The following is a 23,290-nucleotide window of genomic DNA, read 5'->3' on the forward strand; positions in this document are numbered from 1 at the left end:
GACGCTTTTATCCGATTGGCCAGTCAATACGAATTACGAAGCACAGAGTCACGTGTTGTTACTCCTTTGTTGTTCTATTTCATTGTCTGCTTGCACAAGTTCTCATAGCGGGACAGCAACTCCCATCGCCCTCCCGGAAGCACCCTCTCATTTCCCTTTTTTTTATGCATAATACCACGGCTCATCAAAAACATGGTAACGATGACCGCGCACCCCTTCTCCACGGAACAGTGCAGGGAATCTTCGTCCAGGTGGAACTTGGTCTTCAGAAATCCTGTCATTGGAATACGAGGCCGGCTCTCCCACCACAAATTTGCCCACCTGTATTGAATGAGTCGCCGTAGCGTATAAAAAGGGGACTGGACTTACCTGGATCTCCGTGTCTGTGATAGTACCCCGGCTGACACGAGCATATCCAACTCTCTTTATATCCTTATACAAGATATATTCGCACCATCGATCCCAATCGCTCACATCAATGTCGTGCATACCGCTCTTCTCGCCCACATATGTGTTGTAGTTGCCCTCCGTCGGCTTGACCACAAGGTAGCTGAGCAGGATTGCCGGTCGAGGGCTCGCCTTCATAGCCTTCGCAAGATACTCTGACTGCAGGCGACGATCTTCAGGGTCTTCTTCCTGTCCGGAGTGGAAGACGAAGACATCGACCATGGTGCCGTACACATCCAACGTAGCCTCAATTGCGGGTGCAAGCTCGCCTACTGGAGATGGTAGGAGATGGTGTGTAGAATTGACAATTGGAAACTTCGAGAGTAGTGCTGATCCCCATGTGTGCTTGTTAGGTCCCGGACCATAATCAACGTACATACCAAGATCCTCCGCCAGGTATTGAGTGGTATCTCGATTGCCCATGATGATGCGTTGCAGGTCCGACTCTAGCAAACCAACCACATCAAGCTCCAACTCTTTAATGGCATCACGCATCCTCCGCTCAGATGACCACATATCATTGTCAAGTGAAAAGTGAATGGTCCAGATACCAGCAGTGATCAACTTCTCGTCTTTATGATAAGGAACGTAGTCATTGGTAGGGAAACGCAGGTAAGCAATTGAGCCAGTCAAAAGCTGCAGAGCGAGCAGAATGTGGAGGAAGTAAGCCGATTGCTTGCGTCCTCGAGGACTTGACGTAGACTTCTGTTTATGCGTTGAATTGGTGATCAGCGCCGAAAAGACGCCCGCGCCGATCATAAGCATAGTGGTGATCATCACCCAATCGGTGTGTTCCCTCACAAGTGGCCCACCGGGCACGAAGGCATAAGCAACCACCCACACATGGAAGAGGACCATGATATTGTAGCAAAAGAAGCCGAAGCCGAATGTGGAGGCAGGGTTATGTTGGACAGCTGACGATATAATGACTGGAGCAACTCCCATGATGTAGAAAGCCAAGAGAAGCCCGCCGTAGTATCCAGTCCAGTTGCTGTAGAGGGTGAGCAAGGCCGCCCCAACAGCGCCGAGTCCGAAGGCAGTCCACGACCCAAAGAAACCAGGAAGCGCAATACCCAAGAACAAACCAGCGCTCATGCAGATCAAGGTGACAGCACCATGAGGCGCTGCCAGTGGTCCTCTTACAGGATAGCCTTCCCAGACCCATAGGATCATGGTGCTGGAATCTGAAAGCAAAGAGTGCGTGGCAAACATGAGTCCTCCAAATCCGAGTCCTGCCAGTAAACTCGACCCTTTCTTAGCATTATGTGGGACGTAGTCGCCTCCACCGGTTGTGGCTGGTCGCGTTGACCTCCAGATCGCAAAGAGGGCTACTACCAAGGCCGTCTTGTTCCAGCCCCCGATGCCTGCATGGAGGATAGGCCAAACTGGGTTGTTGGTGTGGTTGGCGAATTTGGAGATGCTGGACAGAATCAATCCGATACTCCAAGCAAGAATTCTTCTTTGAAGGCGTGCGGAATTGCGTCTCTCAGCATACCATTCCGCCGACCATCCAAGACAACCCATCCACACAGCGAAGCCAACGGTGAACAATCGATTCGCAGGGTCCTTCACAAGCCAAGCCAGAAGCCCTGCCATGGTCGACATGTGGATCCAGCGGTTGTATTTGATGCAGAGAGATCTAATGAACGGAATTCCGAGTGTTAACGGGGAGATGGTAGACATGACCATGACTTCGTAACCAGAGATTCCCATATGCCAGAGTGGAAAATACCACACAAGAACTCCCAGTGAGGTTAGGATGGACCAGAAAAAGTATCCGTGGAGAATTTCGGCTAGTGCGTCGAGTATAGCAGGCCAGTAGTAGGGACCTTCAAAGGTGGATGTCTGAATGAGCGAATTGTCGTGACTACAGAGTCATGAGCTGGGAAACCCTACAACGCATCTCAATCAACTTACTCTTTCTCCTTCACAGACTCTTTCAAAAGTTTCGCATCACTATCCAATGTCAGTCAGTCAACCAAGCAATGGTTCTATTTCGTCGTACTTTTGTATATCTCGGGAGCAGCTGCACGTACCCTCTGCTAAGACCCTTGACGTCTCTTACCACAAGCTCAAATGTCTGAAAATCGATCGCAGTCACTGCGTCAAAGGCGACGTCAAACAGAATAAGTGACCACTCAAAAAACGAATAGATGGTGTATGCTGCTTCATTGTCAGACAGGGATCTTAGATATCGTATGGAAATCGTGAAGCATACCACCAGCCCTTTTATGGACCTTGTGCTGAATAAACCAGTATACAAGTGGCACCAGCGTTCCAAAGAAAAGGCTGGCAAGGATTTTTCGATATCTGATCGCAGTAGGATTTGGAGGGCTCAATGCAAGGCAGCCTAGTGTCCATGGAAGTGTCGCAACTAGGTAGGATATCATGAAGATATCATGCCAATCGTGGTCATCCGTGGATGTCACATATGTCCAACCTCCACATGTCAACGTTCTGAACAAGCCGGTTGCTGCTATGATCCCAGGCAAGCTTGTATTCGGCCTCCTGGTGAGCATGTACCACAGTCCAACCAAAGCAAAGCGTGGTCCGGAGGTGATGGCGATGAAGACCATAAAAACAGACCGTTCGGGGTATCGGTCGCCGATGGTAGAAGAGACAGAGGGAAACCATTCGTCGGGGTAGCCATAGTGCTCGTTCTGCACGATTTTATGGTAGTGGAGCGAAACACCGACTATAAAGGCCCCGATGAAGGCGGCATATGCGACAACAGTGTGTGCCCAAGAGACGTATTTTCCATTGAACTGAGGCATCGTCAGCTTGCTCGACGCAACGCAGCGGGATGATGTCCACAAACCGAAAAAACCACATCGCCCTCCTTCTTGGACGCCATTGTGAAGCACTAGCAGGCGATATGAAGAAGCCGCATAAGCTGTAGAAACGGACAAAAAAAAGAAGATTAATGAGTGACAAAAGGGTACGGAGGACGAACAAAATAATCCAGAATGAAAGCTGCGCTCTGAAATGTAATCGAGGTGGCCCCTGATGCGCGTTCGGCTCTATGAATACGAAATACGCTCACCAAAGGCACGCGAAACTATATACGGGTACGGAGCACGGTGTGTGCAAAGCCGCTGTCAACCGAAAAGTTCTAGTGGATCTGGTGGACATCGACATCATTCTCCAACAGAAGAAATAAAAAAAGTTCCACCAACACTTCACGATCAGCGCATCTTCAAGCGATAACATCTCCCACCTCGATAAACAAATTTCGCGGAAAGCATGGCCGCTGCGAGTGACAAGGCTCGGTTCTTTCTCGAGCAATCTGTGCCGGAACTGAAGGAGTACGAACGCAAGAACATCTTTTCCGCAGACGAAATCACCAGTATCACCAGAAAACGATCCGACTTCGAGCATAAAATTAATGCTCGAGGTTCCACACCTTCAGACTACGCACGCTACGCCGAGTTCGAGATCAACGTCGAGGCTTTGAGACGGAAAAGAGTCAAGAGACTTGGGATAAAGTCAACCGCACACAATGGGAAGCGGCGCATCTTCTTCGTATTTGACCGCGGGACGAGGAAGCACCCTGGTGATGTGGATCTGTGGTTGCAGGCAATAGATTTCGCCAGAAAACAGAAGGCTTACAAGAAACTGCAAGAAATTTTTGCCAAAGTACTCCGTCTGCATCCTCGAAAGTCTGACCTGTGGACATATGCGGCGCAGTTTGCCCTGGACGAAAACGGCGACATGACCGAGGCAAGAAGTTACATGCAGCGAGGACTCAGGTTTTGCAAGTCGTCCAGAGCCATGTGGTTTGAATATGGAAGGCTGGAGATGTCTCACATCGCCAAGATCCAGGCACGTCGGGAGATACTGGGTATTTCGACAGGCGGACAGACACAAGAGCAGATCCTTGAGGAGGACGAAAACGTCATTAAATTGCCTAACTTGACAGCGATGGACATCAATCCAGATGCTGAAGGAGAGGACAGTGCGCACACAACCCTACAGTTCTTCGACCCAACGTCAGCCATGAACGGAGCAATTCCCCTGGCGATCTTCGACGCCGCTATGGCTCAGTTCAACGATCCCTCCTTCGGGCTGGACTTCTTCGACATGGTTGTCGACTATGAAGCTCTTTCAGCCTGCCGGGAAATTGCAGCACATATTGAAGCAAAGTTGATGACGGAGTATCCGCAAGACTGGCACAGTCAGGCATGTCGCATTCGGCTGCCTCTTGTTTCACTGCAGCCTAACAGTCCCGAATTTCCTGCTGCATTCAGACAAGCTTTGGCACATTTGAGGGAAGCCAGAGCAAAGACGCAGGATCCACAACTCGTCGTGTGGGTGAGAGGTTGGTTGCAGGACCTTGATGCGACACCCGATCTAGACGAAGGAATAAAAACGGTGGCAGAGTCTGTTCTGCGGTCAATCGAGAGTGCCTAGATGTTACCAGTGTCGAGGAATTATTGTACCATAATATCAGTCCAAGCTACCCTTGGACCGAGATTGCTTCTTGCTCGACTGCAGATGCTTCCTCTTCAATCTCGCTTCGTTCTCTGCCTTTTGTAACTTCTGCACCTTCTCTTTCTGATCCTCCGTTGTTTCACCCGGCACGTTGTGCTTGTACACATCCACAATGAGTTCGTTGAGCTTGCGGTAACACGTGTCTCTGTTAGCTTGCTGCTTGCGGCTGTCGTCTGCCTGGATGACAAGGCTGGACGACTTTTCCGCGTAGTATCTCGATGAGAGAATCCCCTTGTGCAGGACAGAGGGGAGCAACGCGAGGAGGCCGTCTACAGGCACGCGTAATTGTGCTTTTGAGTTGACTCTGCTACCGTGAGATCGCGAGACATAAAGAGTACAGGACACCCTTTTGAATCATACTTGTTCACATTCTGACCACCAGGGCCTCTGGATCGACTGTAAGTTACCTCTCCTAGCCCCTGTAGAGACTCCGTGGCTTTGTAGGACTTGTACCATGCCCTGGCTGCGTCATAGTCGTAGTCTGGTAGCTGAGCTTTGGCGGACAGCTGGCCACGATACAAAGACCTTGTCGTCAGATGCCTCGGCGAATGCCGACACCACCACGAAAGCATTGATTCTTTTTGAGGTATGAGGATTTCAAAGCGTCCGAGAGAATACAATGTGACCTCTTGCAATGAGCTCGACGCATCAATACCTCTATTATTACTAGAGAACGAAAAAGCTTAGGTAATCACCTGGTCCTTGCGGCTGGCTCGTAAGGCCGCTTTAACCTGAGCTTCATGGATGGTAAGGGGGCGATGGAGTGCCGCGAACGGTCCAGGGCGCCGGGACCATCCAGGAGAGAATGAAAGACAAAAGTACTCCGTACCATGTCCGTCTTCAACGTCACAATAGAGTCTGATCAGATTGCAACCGTTGATTTGGACGGCATTATCGTTGACGCGCTGGGATTCAGTACATGATACACACCTAAAGTTTAGAGTTTGAAGTCCTACTATATTCCAACTTCGATACAAGCCCGGTGGTGAAAGAATGTAGTTCTCTTCTCATTATTTTCGCTGTTGCGTTCCTTGCAATCTTCGACACTTCCCATACACCCCCTCGAAGCTTTTTGTAGCCTGCCACTTGTCTGTCCACGCTCTCGTGGATTTCGCGAAGCTGTGCGAGCTTTGTCGCCTTTTCTTGGCCATGGTCTTTCAACACAATGTACGCAGTTGGTAACTCTACCTTGTACGCGTCCAGTGTATAAGTTACGGCGCAGTCAGCGACGGCAGGGTGGCCGGAGATGTACTGCTCAAGCTCGGTAGGACTCACTTGGAATCCATTGTATTTGATAAGCTCTTTAGTGCGTCCAGCAAGCTTAAAAACACCCTGGGCAGAGACGGAAACAACATCACCGGTGTTGAACCAACCCTCCTCAGGAAAGGCTTCGGTATTGGCCTTTTCGTTATTCAGGTAGCCCTTGGTAATGTTTGTTCCTCGGAGCCAGAGCTCTCCGGGCCCTCCAGCAGGTGCATCCGTACGGTCATCCTTCATGAGTCTTGCCTCCATGCCTGGGAGAATTGGTCCAAGTTCATCCGGTGCCACACGATCGGTGATCCTGTTTGCCGCAATCCAACAAGCGGCCTCGGTCATACCGTACATGTTCAGGAGCGTCCATTTTCCAGGTCCAAAGTACCTGTCTACTTCTGCAGTGGTGGCCTTTCCAATGCTTCCGGTGGCTCTTTTCACGCTAGAGAAGTCGTAGGTTTTGTCAAGTTCATTCAGGAAGAGTTGTCGTGCGACAGGAGGCACAATCTGAACGGTGGTTGGTCTTGTTCTCTGTACTGTCCTCGCAAATTCGTTTATGTCGACTGAAGTCATGATAATATGCCGCATGCCTGTCCAGGGCCCTAGGAAGAAGGGAATCGTGCCATTGGCGAGGTGCACAAACGGTGTGAATGAGAGAACAGACTCTTCTGGAGTCCAACGATTAGGATCGTGTGTCCAAAGTTGATGCACATTGGCAACGTAGTTTAGATGTGAGAGTCTGACTCCTTTTGGAAGACCGGTCGTGCCTGAGGACAAATGGATGCTGGCTATCCGGTCTTCTGTGTTGTCATAGTGCGGCACTGGTAGACTCTTCTCGTAAGCTATGTCCTGGTAGAGGTCCTTGTAGGGAGGACTAGGATTTGCCGCCAATGCCACTATGATTTGGGGCCTTGGAAAGCTGGGGTTTTTCTGTCTTGCCGACTCAATGGCTTTTTCAACCTTTCTGATAATGGGTCCGTAAGCTATGATATACTCGGATTCTGTGAGCAACAGTGCGTGAGTGAAGTCTTGAACCGGTAGTTGATGATTAACCGGGCAGAAAACACCACCAAGCCATAGAACTGCGTGAGCTGCTTCGATAATTGCCACGCAATTTGGAAGAATCACCGTCCATCGACTCTGATCGCGCGGACGATAGCGCTCCTTCAGCGCGTATGCGATTGCTCCTGCATTTCTCCGAAGGTCACCGATACTAAGACGTCGGCCTTGTAGGTCATCTTCGAAAACGATGTGGTTCTCCGGCACAGGTGGCGATCTTGCGCTGGAATGCAGAAGTTCAGTGAGGTTTAGATCTCGGGGAATATCCACTTTGACGTTGGATTTGTAGATGACCATTGTGTTCCAAGAGGCACATGAGACGCATACTATGCATGTAGAGAAGTCGGTTTTCTCTGTCTCAGTCTTGAGATGTGTTCAAGAAAGACTAGAAGAACAGAAGCTCACCGTTTCTATCTGCATGCCCGCATCTCTCTGTAGTGCCGTAAGGTGAGAAGGCCACTCATGAAATCAAGCCTCGGCCCGGCCGGCCATCAGGGAGAATATTACGGTCCCTCGATCGCGACCCCCGCACTCCGTACTCCGTATGTACAGCCTCGTGGCTTCTAGTCGATGTTCTCCACAAAGCCAGTAAATCATGAGCATGCCGAGGAACCTCGGCTTATTAAGGCATATTACAAGACTCATACAACTTCGATGAAGACTTGCCGTCCACTGAGGCCACTCACCCTATTCCAACGTGTGACGCCATCATCGTTATGGTTTCGTCTGCACGATCCCAGTATGTGAGCACAGAAATACGACAAGATGGTGTGGCTATCATCTCCTACAACCGTCCAGAGGTTGCAAATGCTATCAATGTAGTTGTCATGAAGGTAATGCGTCAACTTCTCCTTTCCTGAAATCAATGGACTCATCGAAGCAAAGCTGACAGACTACGTCGAGATCTAGGAACTCTTGGACGCTTACACGCGTGTTTTAGCCGATGACAAAGTCAGGGTACTGGTTCAGACCGGGAAAGGGGACTTCTTTTCCACCGGTACGTCCTACGAATTACTCTCAGCCACTATTTAATAGCAAATGCCAATACTTTCCATGGCATCAAGGGATGGATTTATCGGCTCAGCGACGAGCCAATGCAGATTTAGATCCACTGGCATTGCTTCAGTAAGGAACGACCCCTTCCATCTAGGCCCTATCAACTGATATCTCCTTCCAGTACTCTGAACAAGATGCTCATCGATTGCGACAAGGTTACCATCGCCGCTGTCAATGGACCCGGCGCAGGTTATGGCACCAGCTGTCTTGCATTGTTTGACCTAGTATATGCAGTTCCCGACGCATACTTCTTCACACCTTTCGTCAAATGGGGGCTTGCTGCTGAGGCCTGCTCCAGCTTCACTTTCATTCACGCCCTTGGGCGACAGAAGGCAGCACACCTTATTCTCGCAGGAGAAAGAATGACTGCTCAAGAGCTTGAATCAGCTGGCTTGATCAGCAAGATTTTTCCAGCTGAAAATTTCCTCGAAACAGTCCTCGGCATCGCACGCAGGGTAGCCGAGCTTCCGCCAATTTCCTTAAAGGAGAACAAGAGCTTGATGACGTGTTACTTCAAGGATGAATTGCACCGAGCCAATGATTTAGAGAGAGAATTGTTTGGGAAGCTGGCGACCGGGACCGAAACTAAGGAGGCTGTGCAGAAGTTTGCTCAGGAGCAAAGAGCAAAGAAGTTCAGGTCAGCCAAAAGAGAACACCTTTAAAACCCTTGAAATTGGTTGGCGTCATAGACTGTATGCGCTGGACGCAGGGACCGTTATTCATAACATAAAAGGCTGTGAGCCCTTCCTAACATCCTAAGTGCGACAACACAACGTTGTAGAATGATAGGGCTAAGGTCCGAAGAGAGCTGCCAGAGGTGTGAGTCAGCGACCCACGTGGCCGAGAAGGCATATTTGGGTATCCTCGAAAGCTGCCGGCCTGTCAGATTTGATGAAAGAGTATTCTACAGCTGTGAACTTTGGTGATGAAATGGCTTCACTTCCTCCAACGTCAGAGTCAGAGTCGTGCCCGTTGAGGATATGCGTTCGTATTGAAACAATATTGCTGAGCAGATTGGCCAAGGAAGGGTAACGGCCGGGCTCGGAGACTCAATCGCTGCTAAGAAAAGTAGAAGCGAGAGGAGGAACCTGCGAGAGAGGTCCCTAGTTACTGGTCCCCAACTTCCACCGTTGGTAGGTGAACGAGGCGTTAACATTCATCAATGAAGCTGTGAAGTGTCGTTGCTGAAGTATGAATACTGCAGATTTAGCAAATATGATGAGTGAATTACAGGGAAGAAAGACCTAGGAAGATACGTTCAGTTGATATAAAAGCATCGGACAACAACAACGACGGGTAGGCCTCTAAGAGCTTTCTGATCAGGCCGTGAAGTTACTGGTTGGACGAACGCCTCCCTGCAAAGTTACCAGCATCCATGGAGAGGTGGACTCCTCAACCAAGACTTTCATTGGACAGTCGTTGACTGTCGTGAAGTGTGTCTCCATCATATAGAAGATCTCAGTACTCCCGCTAACATGCCCAAGACAGGTGTTGTCGGGCTAGGAAGGTCGGGCGAGAAAACAACCGATCGATCAGGTAAGTTTGCCGACCGTTTTCTTCCTCCATCTTTCTATTGTTATCTGCGCTTCGGAATCAAGCAAAGAGCCTCATGCAAGTTGTTTTCGTCCATACACGTATTTATCATCTCCAGCACTTTCACGTTGTCCGCTTCCTCGATCCGGTCCTTCTGCATGGGTGCTTTGGGTATTGACAGGATCTAATTGAACCTTCCTTTTTCTCTTACCTCTATTTCACGAACAAGCCTGAACCTAGCCTTGGATTCGCCCTTCATGCCTTGCATCACCTCAAAATGAGCGAGACAAGCCCACCACCTGAAGCTCAACGCTTTGGTAGATCCCAGACACCAGAGAGTCCACGGCCCGTTCATATACCCGAGCCTTCAAATATCCCCGTATTGCTAAACCAGATGGACCCAGTCTTCAATGACACTGCAACCTACAACATTCCCCAGAACCAGACGTTTTCTCCCTATTCAGACCCTGCGCGCAATATGACTGAAAAGAACCATGAGGAGCAGGATGCTGTTGAAAAGTTCTTACGTGGTGCAGAGGAAGAAAATGCGCGTCTAAACCCCGCGTCCGAACTCAATGGCCAAAACTTCCAGGATGATGCCACGGTCGAGTCCACCCTTCTTTCAGCCCTCGCGAACAGTGCAGCCTACCAACAACCTTCTCAGACGCCAAATGATACACAGGCTGTCCCCAGCCAGCTACAAGATGGATCTCATTCGGGTCAAGAATCTGGCCAACAGGCTACTAATGTTCAGGCCGACACCAACAATGCCAACGTAGAGACCGGGTCTGAGCCTGTGCAAACTAACGCTCAGTCTAGTCAAGGTGGCATCGACTATCAATCACTTCTCGACAGCATTTCTCAGTCTGCTTCTACTGCTCCCGCACAAGAATCCGTCTCTGCTCCAACTACTGCCACATCGTTCGTCGATCCTGGTCCACAGTCACTACCACCTGCACCAGGTCTTCCCCCAAAGCCACCGGCCATTGCAGGTTTGCCAGAAACTCCCAGTTATCAAATGTTTCCCCATGCTGCTGCTGAGGCAGCAGCTCAATACCAACCCGTGAATAATGATGCCGTCCAGATCAACGGTGCAGAAGCTCCCGTCCCAGGGTCAGCCCAGTCCATGATCCAGAACCTTGCCACTCAATTTCCACCTGGTTGGCCCCAGGCTCTTAGCCAATTATCGCCCCAAAGTGTACCACCGGTGCCTGGTCAATCTTTCGAGCCTCCAGAGCCTTCAAAGTCTACCGACCCCAATGAGAGACCTTGGACCCCAAACACACAAAGCTTGTATGATCGTTTCCTTGAAGAAGAAAGACGCTATGTCACAGAAGGTATCTGGGACAAATTTCCTCAAGGCTCTCGACTTTTCGTCGGCAACTTACCCAGCGAAAAGGTGACCAAACGTGATCTCTTCCATACCTTTCACAAGCATGGCCGCCTAGCCCAAATTTCCATTAAGCAAGCCTATGGCTTCGTGCAATATCTTGAAGCCTCTTCGTGCCAGGCCGCGCTTCAAGCAGAACAGGGAGTGGAGATTAGAGGAAGAAAGGTTCACCTGGAAATTTCCAAGCCACAAAAGAACACCCGCGGCCAGAATCAGGGAAATAAGAGGCGTCGATCAAGGTCCCCGGAACGTGGCAATCAGCGTCCGGGCGACCGCTATGGACGAAATTTCAGTGATTATCGCGATGACCGACATAGACGTGACGACTATCGCGGACGGTCCCCTTCCCCAAGAGGTTATCGCTCGCGGGATGAATATCGTTCTGGAGCACAGAGCCCCAGGTTTGGACCTGAAGGAGGACCCAGGTCGCCGTACGGCAATTTCCCGCCCCCGATTCCAGGTGGCTATGATGAAGAATCGTCTTTACCTTTGCCTCGAAGGGAGCCCCGAGACGTTCCTGACGTACAGTTGTTAATCCTTGAGCCATCGGTTGCTCAAAGCTTCATCACCTGGATCGAGCAAGGATTCCGCGCCAAAGGGCTTCGTGCATCCAGCATCTGGCTCAGCCCTCGACTACCACTCAATGGCTTGGTGAAGAGGCAAATCATTGAGGGTGTTCAGGCGGTGGTCAAGCTGTCGCAAAGTGCGCAGTACAACAGTAAAATTCCACTGCAGGTCTTTGATCGCTCCGCAGGCGCTTCCAACGTGAATTTCAATGAGTATGCTGATCTTGACATCCCTGTGGCAGCGGACATTGTCCTCCATGCCAGACAGAAGGAGCGTGGATTCAACCAGCCCGCCCAGTATACTGCGCAGAGCTACCCTCCAGCGCAATATAATCAGCCCGCACCTTCACAGTTTCCACCACAGATACCTCCTCCATTCCCACCCACGCCCTTACAGCAACCGCCTCAGTATCAATACGGACAGCAGCCACCATTTCAAGGCCAGGTTCAGACACCTGTGACGCCGACATCATCTGCAAATCTTCAGCAACTATTGGCTAATCTCCGGCAGCCTGGAGATCAAGCCAACGCTCCACCCGCAAAGCCAACTACTGATATAGCAGGTTTACTTGGCAACGTCGCTCATCAAGGCCATATGGGTGGCCAATTCCCGCTCTCTCCTTCTGGACAAGCACCACAGCAGGGGTACGGTGCCGCACCAGTCTACAGTCCTGGTCAGCAGCCTCACCAAAATGTGCAGAACATCATGGACACGTTGGCGAGATATGGTCGATGAATGCAAGACGTGGGAACTCGCTTATCATGGGCGGTTAGTGATTGTTTGTGACGAAGACTTTTTTTCCTCATGAGAGAAGCATTGTGAGCGTGTATGGAAAACACTTGAACTTGAGTTTAGCTTATAGTCCTTTTTCTTCCTAGAGCATAGACTGCCCACCTCTGATACTAGGGTGAAATGGGCACATGATAGCAATCCAATGTTATGTCGTAAATGATGACAATGTTCCGATCCCGCTAGTTTCGCGAAATGCTCTGCGCGATTCGAGGATGAGATCGCCGAGGACACCTTGTCACTCTCTCCAGCCTGTTCTACAGGTATGCATGGCGGGTGCCCGACATATAGGTAGGACAGGCACAGGATCTGATGTTCAACTCGTTAAGAGGTACCCAGGTACTTCACGCACATAGAGATCGACAGTGGCCAGTTGGAGAAGTATATATTCTGTACTCCGTAATGTGCCCCTCATATGCAAAGGTCGAGATCTGTTGATGAGCCGCGGCTCAAGTCTGTACTCGGCCGGCGATTTCACTGAATTTATTACTTGTTTTGTCGTTGTCGTCCATTCCCGCCCTCTTTTGATTTAATCCACTCGTCCTTCGAGGTTCTTTGCAGTGAGGTGCTCACGAGATACTGTACTTTGCAAGGCATTCTACATATACTGTGCATGTCCCGTCTTCACCTTCCAAACTACCTCTACGGTGTATCGATGCCTGGTACTGTATTATACAAATCAGAGTTGAAATCGATTCAGAATGTCCAGACCAGCCACTACTAACCCGGTAGCATACACGTACGCTGCACCCGAGAGCGCCAAATCCGGATCGACGGCGCACTCGATCCCGCACCCGGAACCCATATCCTCCACGACGCACCACATCGCGGGCATCCTCACGACGGTGTATGGGCTGGCCGAACTGGACCCTTCGGTGACGGACGTCGCCGTCCTGTGGCTCCTTCACCCTCGGCTCCAGACGCACGAGTGCATGGCCCCGTTCGCGGCACACATCATCTCCGATTACAGCTCCAGAGCGGGTTCGGGCCGGCGCAACGACAAGAAGAAACTGGGTCTGATCGCGGTCGCCTTCGACCAACGGAACCACGGCAGTCGACTCGTGATGCCCATCGCGAACGAGGCGTGGAGGGGCGGCAACGAGACTCACGCTCAGGACATGTTTAGCTGCTTCGCGGGCACGGCCGTCGACACGAGCATGCTGCTGGATTACCTCCCGGCGTACATTTTTCCCGACGGCAAGAAGAACATCGTCCAGAACATGGTGCTGGGTATCTCGTTGGGCGGCCACGCGGCGTGGCACGTCGTCATGCAGGACCCTCGCTTCTCGGCCGCCGTGGTGACGATAGGCTGCCCGGACTACGTGCGCGTCATGTCCGACCGGGCGAGGTTGAGCAAGCGCCGGACCTGGCTCGAGTCCCAGGGCCGGACGTTCCTGGGGAGCCCGGATTTCCCAAACGCCCTCGTCGATAAGGTGCGCAAGGTCGACCCGACGGGCCTGTTGTGGCACGGCAGTGGGCTGGGGAGGAGAAGCGGCCAGGAGCCGTTTTACGACGGGGGCGAGATGACGGACCGGGAGAGGGAGACGCTGATGCCGGTCATGGCCCGGTGTTTTGGAAACAAGAGGATCTTGAACCTGAGCGGCGGGAGTGACAAGTTGGTCGGCTATCAACATTCCAAGCCGTTCCTGGATTGGCTGAAGAAGAGTGTCGAGAGAGGTGGCTGGTTCGAGGGCTCCGGTCTCTACCTCGAAGACATTGTCTATCCCGGCGTGGGACACGAGGTTCCACCGGACATGGTGACCGATATGGTCAGGTTCATCAACGAGACGCTGGAGGAAGGAGTCGAAGGTGCGAGGCTGGGGAGCAAGATATGATGTGAATTGCGTGCTTCCAAAATGATAGAGGGGGAAAGGGAGGAAAAGTATAGGGTAAAATAGAATATATACGACAGGTGACAAAGCACCTGTTCATGAATTGAGAGCTTTGCGTACGGATACTCTCGAACGTAAGATGTCTATTGCGAGCTGGAATCGTCCAGTATAATACATTCTAACATGTGCCTTGAGCGGATCTGCTTGCCACAGGCCTTGCTTTGACAGCTGATAGTATTGTACAAGTGGTTCCACGTGCTGATACAACAAAGCTGATAGCTGGTGCGAACACGTGTTCTCCCTGAGAAAGCGTCAAATGCGCGATGAAAGGATTGGCTCCTAGAGCTTATACCAGGACCTCCTACCCCAGCAATCGACACTGAAACCTGATGCTGTGGGAAAGCCTGTACCTCCAGAGACTTTGGGGGTTAGAGGTCTTCTCCCGGTCAGCACGGGGTGACTCAAGCAGGTCCGATAGGGGTGGCCCATCGTGTCTTATGACCGGCGAGTGTCTCGCAAACGGATATGGAGCTTGGTAGAGCACTATCCTTATGGGTCGAAGGTTCGTGGCGTTAACACCGCCAGTCCTTGGGCGAGTAGATGCTTAAAGCATGTCTTGCTAGAACCAGGAATCTCTTCATTTGGCTCCGTGTCCATCCATTATGTACCACACCGCATCAGTGTAGATGAGGAATTTCTTTGCAACATGTTCAGGAGACACGAAGCATTCCTCTGAGTCTGTTCCAGGTCGATGCAAGCCACGTTCGGGTGGGGGCCTCGCCCATCTCTTTTATCAAGTCTTCATAATATGTAGGTTGGCTTGCAGGATGCCGGACCTTGTTGGGGGTTGGAAATTCTTTGGCATATCGATCTTCGAGGAGACTATAGAGAGCATTGACTTGTCTCATCTCATTCTGCGCATTTGAGCGTGGAGGATCGACAGGTGTGACCAAAGCTCCGTCTGCTTTGACATTCTCCGCAACTGCGTTGGGAGAGGCGATCTTGTTTACACGATTTTGCATAACCTTTTGAAAGGCAACATGTTCTGGGCGTACTTTGTCGACGGGCCAAAGCTTGATGATGCGCGCCCAGTGCTTGAGAACCACCTTCAGAGATTAGCGAATGTCGTGGGTGCGCAGATCTAAACTCACCGACTGATTAGCTGCCATGTTCAAGGGGAGTGTGTGTATGGCAGAGAGGACAAAATTGAAGTGGTTGTCAGAGATACAAAGCGCATTGACCTGTACTTAAAAAGTATTGATGGCTGGTCATGGCTATCGAAATAATGACGCCGACTAACGCCGCGATAGTTTTCATTCTTGGAGGCCTAGAAGGCTAGGCTGCTTCAGGCCAAGGCTGGTTTCCCAGGCTGTGCAGTCCATACTCGTACTCGTACAGTAATAATAACTGTAACTGCAACTGCGCCGGCTTCCGAGGTGGCGCTCAGACTCACCACTTCTCTTCTCTCTATTATGCTCGCCTGATTGAACGACCAGCTTCTACCTTCTTCTTCTAATCCTTCGCATCATTTCGTACCTAGAATCCTTCTCTTCTTCCTGTCGCAGGCAGCCTACAGTGGTCCATTTCTCGACTACCTCTGAGGCAACTTCTTCACCCACACTTCTGGCCTGCGATGGCCCCTCAGAGATATGAAGCGGTAAGGATCAAACCGGCTTACGAATCCCGAGTTGTTACTGACTTCATTCCAGGTGAACACCCACGACGATGAAATAGATTCTCCCCTTACTCCTCACTCGCGCAATGGCATCCCTTCTTCACCTCCTCCATCCTTTCACTCCAGAGCATCATCGCCCACCGGCCGCCGATTGCTGAACCAAGATCCCCTTTCCAGCGACGCCGATCGGGACCTCGAAGACACGTTTGACGATGGGGAAGCCTCAGACGCAGAAAATGATGGCGATGACCGGCAGCGATTGATGAGGGCCGACCCACCGCCTGCTGCCCAAGATGCGACAACTCCTGGGACACCCCCTGCAAACTCAACTTCAGCACCTCCCAGGGTCGAGCGAAGAGTGACTGAACTCCCAGCTTTCAGGCCAATGCCAACATCCGCGAGAGCAATGGATGGTGTGTTTGCGAATCTGTCCGCCAAACCGGAAAGGGGAGGACCTATCGATGATAAGCCTCCTGTAAGTGACTCGGTTAAGTCGACCACAACAATGTTTCTGACACTTTATAGACATATGAACAAGCTGCTGCTGATGCCACCCCGCCTTACTGGGAGACTACTATTCTGGCTCCTGGCATGTCTTCCGACGAGGTTTACGTTGATGGCCTTCCTGTTGGTTCCGTCTTCTCCTTCGTTTGGAATGGCATGATTTCCATGTCTTTTCAACTCGTCGGTTTCCTCCTCACTTATCTTCTTCATACGACACATGCTGCAAAACATGGTAGCCGAGCTGGTCTTGGCTTGACTTTGGTTCAGTATGGATTTTACATGACGAGTTCAGGCGATGGTGGCCAGGAAACTGGAAATCCAGGGCAATTCTCGAATTCTTCGCCGCCCGATCCTAATAGCCACGATTTCGATCCCAGCACTGTTGATGGATCAGGTAAATCGGGTTCAGGAGGACACGGTTTAGGAGGATTCACAAGTGCAGATTGGATTTCTTACGTTTTAATGATTGTTGGCTGGTTCATTCTTATTCGGGCTGTGTCAGACTTCTTGCGAGCGAGACGGCACGAGCAGCTTGTTTTGCAAAGTCCAAACCGTGGTCTGCCAGTACCTGTGGTTGCCGAGGGCGAAACTCCCGAGCAGGCCGCATAGTTTGTTGTTTTATACAATTGTTTATTATCGGATACAGGAATAAAATTTGCCCGACGAGGCTGTATGATTCTTTTCTTCCTCTATACGAGTCTGGCCTGACTTTTCTGTTTGATTTGAATCTACGCGGAAAGAGAAGTGTGCGATGAATGCAGCAAAGAACGTGGAGCGTGCTCAAAGCTATCTGCCAGCTATTCGTACAATTGAATTGCCCGTGTTTCTAAGGCCCGTTAAACAGTTTGCCATCTTGGCTTGAAGTATGGTCTCTCATCGATTGAATCTCGCGTGACTCGTTGCCATCAAACGAAGCCGCCAGGGATGGCGAGTGCTTGAAGCGGAGGGAGGTTGTTTTGGTTGCTGCCAGAATCCCCTCCACCCTCTCTTTTCGGTCGCGAGAGCATCAGACTCGAATCCGAGCAAGGGCCGAGTCGTAAACTTATTCCGACATGTCAATCTTGTTCTCCAGTCTACGTTGGTCGCGGAGTTCCGTGAGGCGTTCGAGGGCCTTTTGCAGCGGGATGAGTTCACCCATCTTCTGGGTGGCCGGGTCGTCACGGTTGCGGATGTTGACGGTGCGGGTTTCTTGTTCCTTTGCGCCAACGACTACAAAACACACAAAGATGGTTAGCCGAAAAGATCATGATCTATAGAATCCATCTCATCTCGCTCAAGGAGGGAAAAGGACATCAACGTAAAACTTACCAAAGATGAAATTGTACTGGGCCAATTGTCCCGATCGAATCTTCTTCTGCAGAGTGTTTCCCGAGACGTCAATGTCGACGTACATCCTGGCCTTGTGGAAAATGCCTTGGATCTCACGGACGTAGTCTTCGGCACCCTTCATGACGGGAATGACCAGGATCTGTCGAGGAGACAGCCAAAAGGGCCATTTGCCGGCGAAATGCTCGCACAGGATCGCGATGAACCGTTCAAAGGATCCGATGATGGCGCGGTGGATCATCACAGGTCGAGCCATGCCCTGTGCGAGACCCTTGGCGTCGCGTCCGGACGTCGGCTGGCCGGCGGCGTCGCCGGTCTCGCCGGTGCGGTACTCGAGCTTGAAGTTCTGGGGACCCTGGAAGTCCAACTGGATGGTGGCACATTGGTACTCACGCATCAAGGCGTCGGATATGGTGACGTCGATCTTGGGTCCGTAAAAGGCGCCGTCGCCCTCGTTCATCTCCCAGTCGTCGCCGCGGAAGTTGTTGAGCGCCTGCTTGAGGCGGGCCTCGGCGGCGTCCCACTCTTCGAGCGTGCCCATGTACCCTTCTGGGCGCGTCGAGAACTTGAGCTTGAAGGGGAATCCGAACAGGCCGTACACGTGCTCCATAAAGGCGAAGAGCTCCTCGATCTCACCTTGAACCTGTTCGTTTGTGCAGAAAATGTGCGTGTCGTCCTGCTGAAACTTGCGCACGCGCGTGAGGCCGGACAAGGCACCAGACGCTTCGTTGCGGTGGAGGACCCCGAAATCAGCCACTCGCCACGGCAGGTCACGGTAGCTGCGCTCGTCGTCGCGGAACATGATACAGTGGCCAGGGCAGTTCATGGGCTTGAGGGCGAAGATGCCCTTGTCCTTGTCGTGCGCCTGCGGCGGGGCGAGGGGCTTACCATCGGCCTTTTGGTCGGCCAACGGCATGGGCTCGGCGGTGTCGTCCTTGACTTGGACGCGGAACATGTCGTCTTGGTAATGCTGCCAGTGACCCGAGGTCTTCCAGAGTTCGACATCGTACATGTTGGGCGATTGGACCTCCTGGTATCCACGATCCCAGTATTGTTCGCGCAACATTTGTTGAAGCGCGTTGAAGATGCGGGTGCCGTGGGGGAGGAGGAAGGGCGATCCGGGCGACATCTTGCTGAACATGAACAGCCTTTGCTGCTGACCGATCACCTGGTGGTCGCGCTTCTTGGCCTCCTGGAGGAAGTGTTCCCAGTCTTTCAGTTGCTGTTTGGACGGGAAAGCGACACCGTGGATGCGCTGAAGCGAATCATTGTTCTGGTCACCAAGGAAGTACGCGGAACTGTTCTTCATGATCTTGAATGACTCAATCTTCTTGGTATTCTGGATGTGAGGGCCCTGGCACAAATCGACGAGAGATCCGTTGCGGTAGACAGTCGATGATTCGCCGTCAGGTACGAATTTCTCGATATAGTGCATCTTGTACTTGCTGTAGCCAAACATTTTGCGGAGGTCGTCTTTGGAGACCTCGAGTCGCTCGAAGGGCTGTTTTTCTTTGAAATATTTCTTCGCGCGGGATTCAATCGAGGGCCAGTCTGCTTCGCGGACAGCTTGGCCAGGCTCGAGAGCCATGTCGTAAAAGAAACCCATAGCGGTGGGCGGACCATGGGATAGACGACAGCCATATTCGTGCTCGGCACATTCACCCAGAACGTGTGCGGAAGAATGCCAAAATACGTCTCGGCCTTCAGGGTCGTCAAAGGTGAGGTACGAGACTTTGCTGTCCTTTTCGAGCGGTCGGTCAAGGTCCCATACTTTGTCATCAACCTTGGCGACGACGATTTGACCGGCGCGCTCTTTGGGAACATTTCTTAGGAGTTGGCCAGGCGTGGTCTCCCATGCTTTACCCTCGACAGTGGTATCCTGGCCAGGAGCTGGGATGAGTTTGATCTGAATTGGAGACTTCTCTCGGGCTACCAGGTCTTGGTCATATTGTTTTTTTAGCTGATCGAAAAGTTCATTTCTCTGCACAATAAAGTCTGGTAGAGACTTTGGCGGTTGATTTGCCGCGGGAGCTGCTTTGGAAGACATTTCTTTTGGTCTATTTGGGAGTTTTTTGCTTGATGTTGGACTGGTTGGTCTTTTTGATGCGTTGGACTCAGGGGTGGATGAGTCACGTCCAGGGCCAGCAGCAGCAGCGCCGCCGTTCTGAGTCATATTGGTACCTTTCAAAACGCCCCAAAGATCGTGAGGATTGAGGCTGACTTTCTTCTGATGGCTCATAGTAAGAGACCGCTTGAAATGAATGTTGTGCAATATCGTCGACTTGTGGGGGGCACACACACGGTAACTGTGGCCGTAGTGTCTAATAATTGCAGAACCACCAATCACGTGCAAGGTGAAATTCAGTTGCCCGCATCCAGCTCGAACGGAGAACATAGAAATTTATTTTTCCCCAGGATCATCTACACCAGCACAACGTCGCCCTTTCCACAGCAACAATGTCGTTCCGAGGCGATTCGCGAGGTCGTGGTGGGTTCCGAGGTGGTGATAGAGGAAGAGGATCGTTTGGAGGAAGAGGCGGAGGTAATTTTATCTCGTCTCCGCGCACAGGAAATTTCCCTGCGCCGAAATCTGAGGCTGACGTGGTGATTGCACAGGACGAGGTGGTTACCAGCAACAGAGCTTTGGGCCGCCCGCCCAGGTCTTTGGTAAGTATTCTTACAACTTGGTGATTTCATGGCTGATGGTCTGCAGAAATGGGCAAATTCCTCCACGCTTCCGAGGGTGAAATGGTTTGCGAATCCGTCAACCCAAAAATTCCCTACTTCAACGCCCCCATCTATCTCGAAAACAAGGTACGCTTATATCATGGCGATAAGGATTCCCTTATTGATGAGAGAAGACTTCGATAGGAAAGGTGGATGAAATTCTGGGACCGATCAACCAGGTCTATTTCACGATCAAACCACAAGAAGGAATTCAAGCTGCATCTTTCAAGACGGGAGACAAATTCTACATTGGAGGTGACAAGCTCTTGCCTCTGGAGAAGTGAGTTCCTGCGATATGGTCTGACAGAGCGAAACACTGAACTCGAACGCAGATTCCTACCGAAGCCCAAGCCCCCGCCAGGTATGTCGTGCTTCTTCAAAAGTTGACCTGATCTTTCTTACCATATTACAGGAGCCGCAAAAGTGAAGAAGCCAGCAGGTGCCGGACGAGGAGCAGCGAGAGGAGGCTTTGGTTTTGGCGGGCGAGGCGCTCCTAGAGGGCGCGGAGCACCGCGAGGAAGAGGAGGCTTCGGCGGACGAGGAGCACCCAGAGGAGGGCCTCGAGGAGGCTCCTTCGGTGGTCGCGGTGGCGGAAGAGGTGCCCCCAGAGGCCGTGGCCGTTTCTAAACCTTGGTCGATGGTGTTTCTTACTATTGGACGTTTTTCCTAGCATGGTTTCGGCGTTGGGGACAATACCCATGGCAAAAGTATGGCTATTACAATGAGGTCGGCGATGTGCGACGTCTACTGCACCAGATTACCCATACCTGGCCTATCTAGACTCGAAAGGAGGGTGTTCAAGGTATTGCTGATACAAATGTTTACATCTTCAGTCCATGACTTTTTTTGCACTGTGCCAAATGAATATCACGTGATGCTTCCGGCAGACTTGCCCTTGTTGATGTGAGTGCAAGGCTGCGCTGCGAAATCGCGGGACTGCAGAATGACGACACATTTCCTACTGCGTTTGTGGCTGCGCCTTGTTTCTCTCCAAAAAGTCGATCATCAAAACTAGTCTACGCTGTTTACCTGCCTTGCATAGCTTGCCTGGACCTCTTGACACTTCTCCCCAGGATCTTCACGATTTCATCCTCCTAGTCTACCTTTGTCTACAGCCCAGCATGTCTCGAAGAGCTGGTACAACCACTGCTGGCCAAGAGGAAACCGAGGTCAAGCCACAGAACAACGCACAGGAGAAACAGGCCATGTTGTTGGCTCAAGACACTGGACATTTCAGTATGATCAGGTACACATCTATCCAGGCCTGGGTGTAAGTGTACGCAAGTGCTGATTGCTTAGGGCGTTGCATTTGGCCGATCTGATCACCGAAATGAACGGTGAGCTCTAACAATGGATGCTGTGATGTCCCTCATTGACGTGATGTTAGGTTTCTGTGGATGTAGGGCGCTGTCTCTTTCTACTCAGATACATACCTAACAAATTGTCCCTCTAGTCATGTCTGTCCTGTCTTCGATGCGGTACTGTCTCTCCGATCCTCAAGACCTGACGAACTTGTGGTTCGCGTTCTTCTTCATGCCCTTCGGGCTGTTCTTCGACTTTTTTGATGGCAAAGTTGCGCGATGGAGAAAGAAGTCTTCATTGATGGGTCAAGAACTGGATTCTTTGGCAGACCTGGTACGCATGTCGATCCATGAGGGGCACACTCTAGTACTGACTACGAAAGGTCTCGTTCGGTGTAGCGCCTGCTGCTGTTGGCTTCGCCGTCGGCTTTCGAACTACGGTCGACACTTTTTTCCTCTCATATTACGTTCTCTGTATGTGCCTCCAATGTTAATCGAGGGAATTACTGACCATCTCAGGTGGGTTAACTCGCCTTGCACGCTTCAATGTGACGGTTGCCATGCTGCCCAAAGATAAGACGGGCAAATCGAAGTACTTCGAAGGTGAGCACACATTGGACTTGTCCTCGCGCTTACTCTCGCTCTCGCTAACAATATATAGGCACTCCAATACCCTTTGCCTGCTTGACTGGTTCAAGCATCCTCGCAACATTTACTTGGATGGGTCTGATCCATAACTCGATACCTTTGGGTACATTATTCACGGGAACGGCCTTGGAATTTCATCCAATTGCAGCAATGTGGTTCATTTTGGGCAGCTTGCAGATAAGCAAAACAATTCATGTGCCAAAGCCCTGATACCAGCAGGAGGCCTAGCCCTGGAAAGGTGATAGACATTGGAAAGCTAGCTCCAAAGACTCGTTCCGATATACTGATATACAACGATGGTTTCCAACAGAAAGGTTCGCCTGTGAGCACTCAGTAGTAACCAAATGATACACGGAGCGACAGTGTTTTACTTTAGACTCGTTCTTGTTTTTTCATGACGAATTCATTTACAATGTGCTTGAATCCCTGCTCACGAGTTGTTTGGCTGATTTTTGGGCGTAAGCAAAGGCTATGTGGGAACAAGGGAACAAGCATCTGTTATTGGAAGGCAACACTTTCCTCTTTCAAAGTACAATTGCTTCAAGATTACTCTATACACTCCTGAACCCTATGCCAAAAAAGAGTCTTCCAATGTGCGCTTGAACTCTGACAATACGAGCGAGACTTAGATCTCAAGATTCGTGGCGAGGCTCTAGCCGCAGTTCCTTGTCAGAAGACAGTGCTTACCGGCTAT

General features: G+C 51.1%; 10 protein-coding genes across 15 annotated transcripts; 7 read left to right on the forward strand and 3 right to left on the reverse strand.

Moving 5' to 3' along the window:
* Positions 1-29: 29 nt before the first annotated feature.
* PV06_04933 (uncharacterized protein) lies at positions 30-3,444 on the reverse strand. The gene is made up of 6 exons (XM_016405887.1): positions 3,266-3,444; positions 2,666-3,212; positions 2,484-2,610; positions 2,365-2,403; positions 370-2,314; positions 30-321 (listed from the first exon to the last, which is right to left on the reverse strand). The coding sequence occupies exons 1-6, from the start codon at positions 3,299-3,301 to the stop codon at positions 163-165; spliced, it is 2,853 nt and encodes a 950-aa protein (XP_016264093.1). The 5' UTR covers positions 3,302-3,444; the 3' UTR covers positions 30-162.
* Positions 3,445-3,570: 126 nt separating this feature from the next.
* On the forward strand, positions 3,571-4,972 carry PV06_04934 (uncharacterized protein). The gene has a single exon (XM_016405888.1). The coding sequence runs from the start codon at positions 3,691-3,693 to the stop codon at positions 4,855-4,857; it is 1,167 nt and encodes a 388-aa protein (XP_016264094.1). The 5' UTR covers positions 3,571-3,690; the 3' UTR covers positions 4,858-4,972.
* On the reverse strand, positions 4,894-7,545 carry PV06_04935 (uncharacterized protein; the record flags this gene model as incomplete). Its single annotated transcript, XM_016405889.1, has 3 exons — positions 4,894-5,242; positions 5,299-5,444; positions 5,995-7,545. 3 exons carry the CDS (start codon positions 7,543-7,545, stop codon positions 4,894-4,896), a joined length of 2,046 nt encoding a protein of 681 aa, XP_016264095.1.
* A 419-nt stretch (positions 7,546-7,964) lies between these two features.
* Positions 7,965-8,966, forward strand: PV06_04936 (uncharacterized protein; the record flags this gene model as incomplete). Its single annotated transcript, XM_016405890.1, has 4 exons — positions 7,965-8,081; positions 8,158-8,245; positions 8,313-8,373; positions 8,426-8,966. The coding sequence occupies 4 exons, from the start codon at positions 7,965-7,967 to the stop codon at positions 8,964-8,966; spliced, it is 807 nt and encodes a 268-aa protein (XP_016264096.1).
* Positions 8,967-9,909: 943 nt separating this feature from the next.
* PV06_04937 (uncharacterized protein) lies at positions 9,910-12,746 on the forward strand. Its single transcript, XM_016405891.1, has one exon. It carries the CDS (start codon positions 10,115-10,117, stop codon positions 12,527-12,529), a length of 2,415 nt encoding a protein of 804 aa, XP_016264097.1. The 5' UTR covers positions 9,910-10,114; the 3' UTR covers positions 12,530-12,746.
* Positions 12,747-13,031: 285 nt separating this feature from the next.
* PV06_04938 (uncharacterized protein) lies at positions 13,032-14,537 on the forward strand. The gene has a single exon (XM_016405892.1). It carries the CDS (start codon positions 13,285-13,287, stop codon positions 14,416-14,418), a length of 1,134 nt encoding a protein of 377 aa, XP_016264098.1. The 5' UTR covers positions 13,032-13,284; the 3' UTR covers positions 14,419-14,537.
* A 1,328-nt stretch (positions 14,538-15,865) lies between these two features.
* PV06_04939 (uncharacterized protein) lies at positions 15,866-17,436 on the forward strand. The gene is made up of 3 exons (XM_016405893.1): positions 15,866-16,072; positions 16,125-16,565; positions 16,616-17,436. The coding sequence occupies exons 1-3, from the start codon at positions 16,049-16,051 to the stop codon at positions 17,201-17,203; spliced, it is 1,053 nt and encodes a 350-aa protein (XP_016264099.1). The 5' UTR covers positions 15,866-16,048; the 3' UTR covers positions 17,204-17,436.
* PV06_04940 (threonine-tRNA ligase) lies at positions 17,265-20,413 on the reverse strand. The gene is made up of 2 exons (XM_016405894.1): positions 17,903-20,413; positions 17,265-17,803 (listed from the first exon to the last, which is right to left on the reverse strand). The coding sequence occupies exons 1-2, from the start codon at positions 20,313-20,315 to the stop codon at positions 17,637-17,639; spliced, it is 2,580 nt and encodes an 859-aa protein (XP_016264100.1). The 5' UTR covers positions 20,316-20,413; the 3' UTR covers positions 17,265-17,636.
* On the forward strand, positions 20,041-21,479 carry PV06_04941 (H/ACA ribonucleoprotein complex subunit 1). The gene is made up of 6 exons (XM_016405895.1): positions 20,041-20,462; positions 20,537-20,587; positions 20,634-20,734; positions 20,782-20,927; positions 20,980-21,008; positions 21,060-21,479. The coding sequence occupies exons 1-6, from the start codon at positions 20,378-20,380 to the stop codon at positions 21,272-21,274; spliced, it is 627 nt and encodes a 208-aa protein (XP_016264101.1). The 5' UTR covers positions 20,041-20,377; the 3' UTR covers positions 21,275-21,479.
* Positions 21,480-21,630: 151 nt separating this feature from the next.
* Positions 21,631-23,155, forward strand: PV06_04942 (CDP-diacylglycerol-serine O-phosphatidyltransferase). Of its 6 annotated transcripts, XM_016405896.1 has the most exons (7): positions 21,631-21,893; positions 21,947-21,984; positions 22,035-22,046; positions 22,101-22,282; positions 22,332-22,422; positions 22,468-22,551; positions 22,610-23,155. In XM_016405896.1, the coding sequence occupies exons 1-7, from the start codon at positions 21,769-21,771 to the stop codon at positions 22,804-22,806; spliced, it is 729 nt and encodes a 242-aa protein (XP_016264102.1). In that variant the 5' UTR covers positions 21,631-21,768; the 3' UTR covers positions 22,807-23,155. The 6 variants fall into 6 exon arrangements, with proteins under 6 accessions (XP_016264102.1, XP_016264105.1, XP_016264104.1 ...); XM_016405899.1 differs by having other exon boundaries at positions 21,631-21,984; XM_016405898.1 differs by having other exon boundaries at positions 21,947-22,046.
* Positions 23,156-23,290: the final 135 nt, after the last annotated feature.

The sequence above is a fragment of the Exophiala oligosperma genome (genome assembly GCF_000835515.1).
Source record: "Exophiala oligosperma strain CBS 72588 unplaced genomic scaffold supercont1.4, whole genome shotgun sequence".
NCBI lineage: Eukaryota > Fungi > Ascomycota > Eurotiomycetes > Chaetothyriales > Herpotrichiellaceae > Exophiala > Exophiala oligosperma.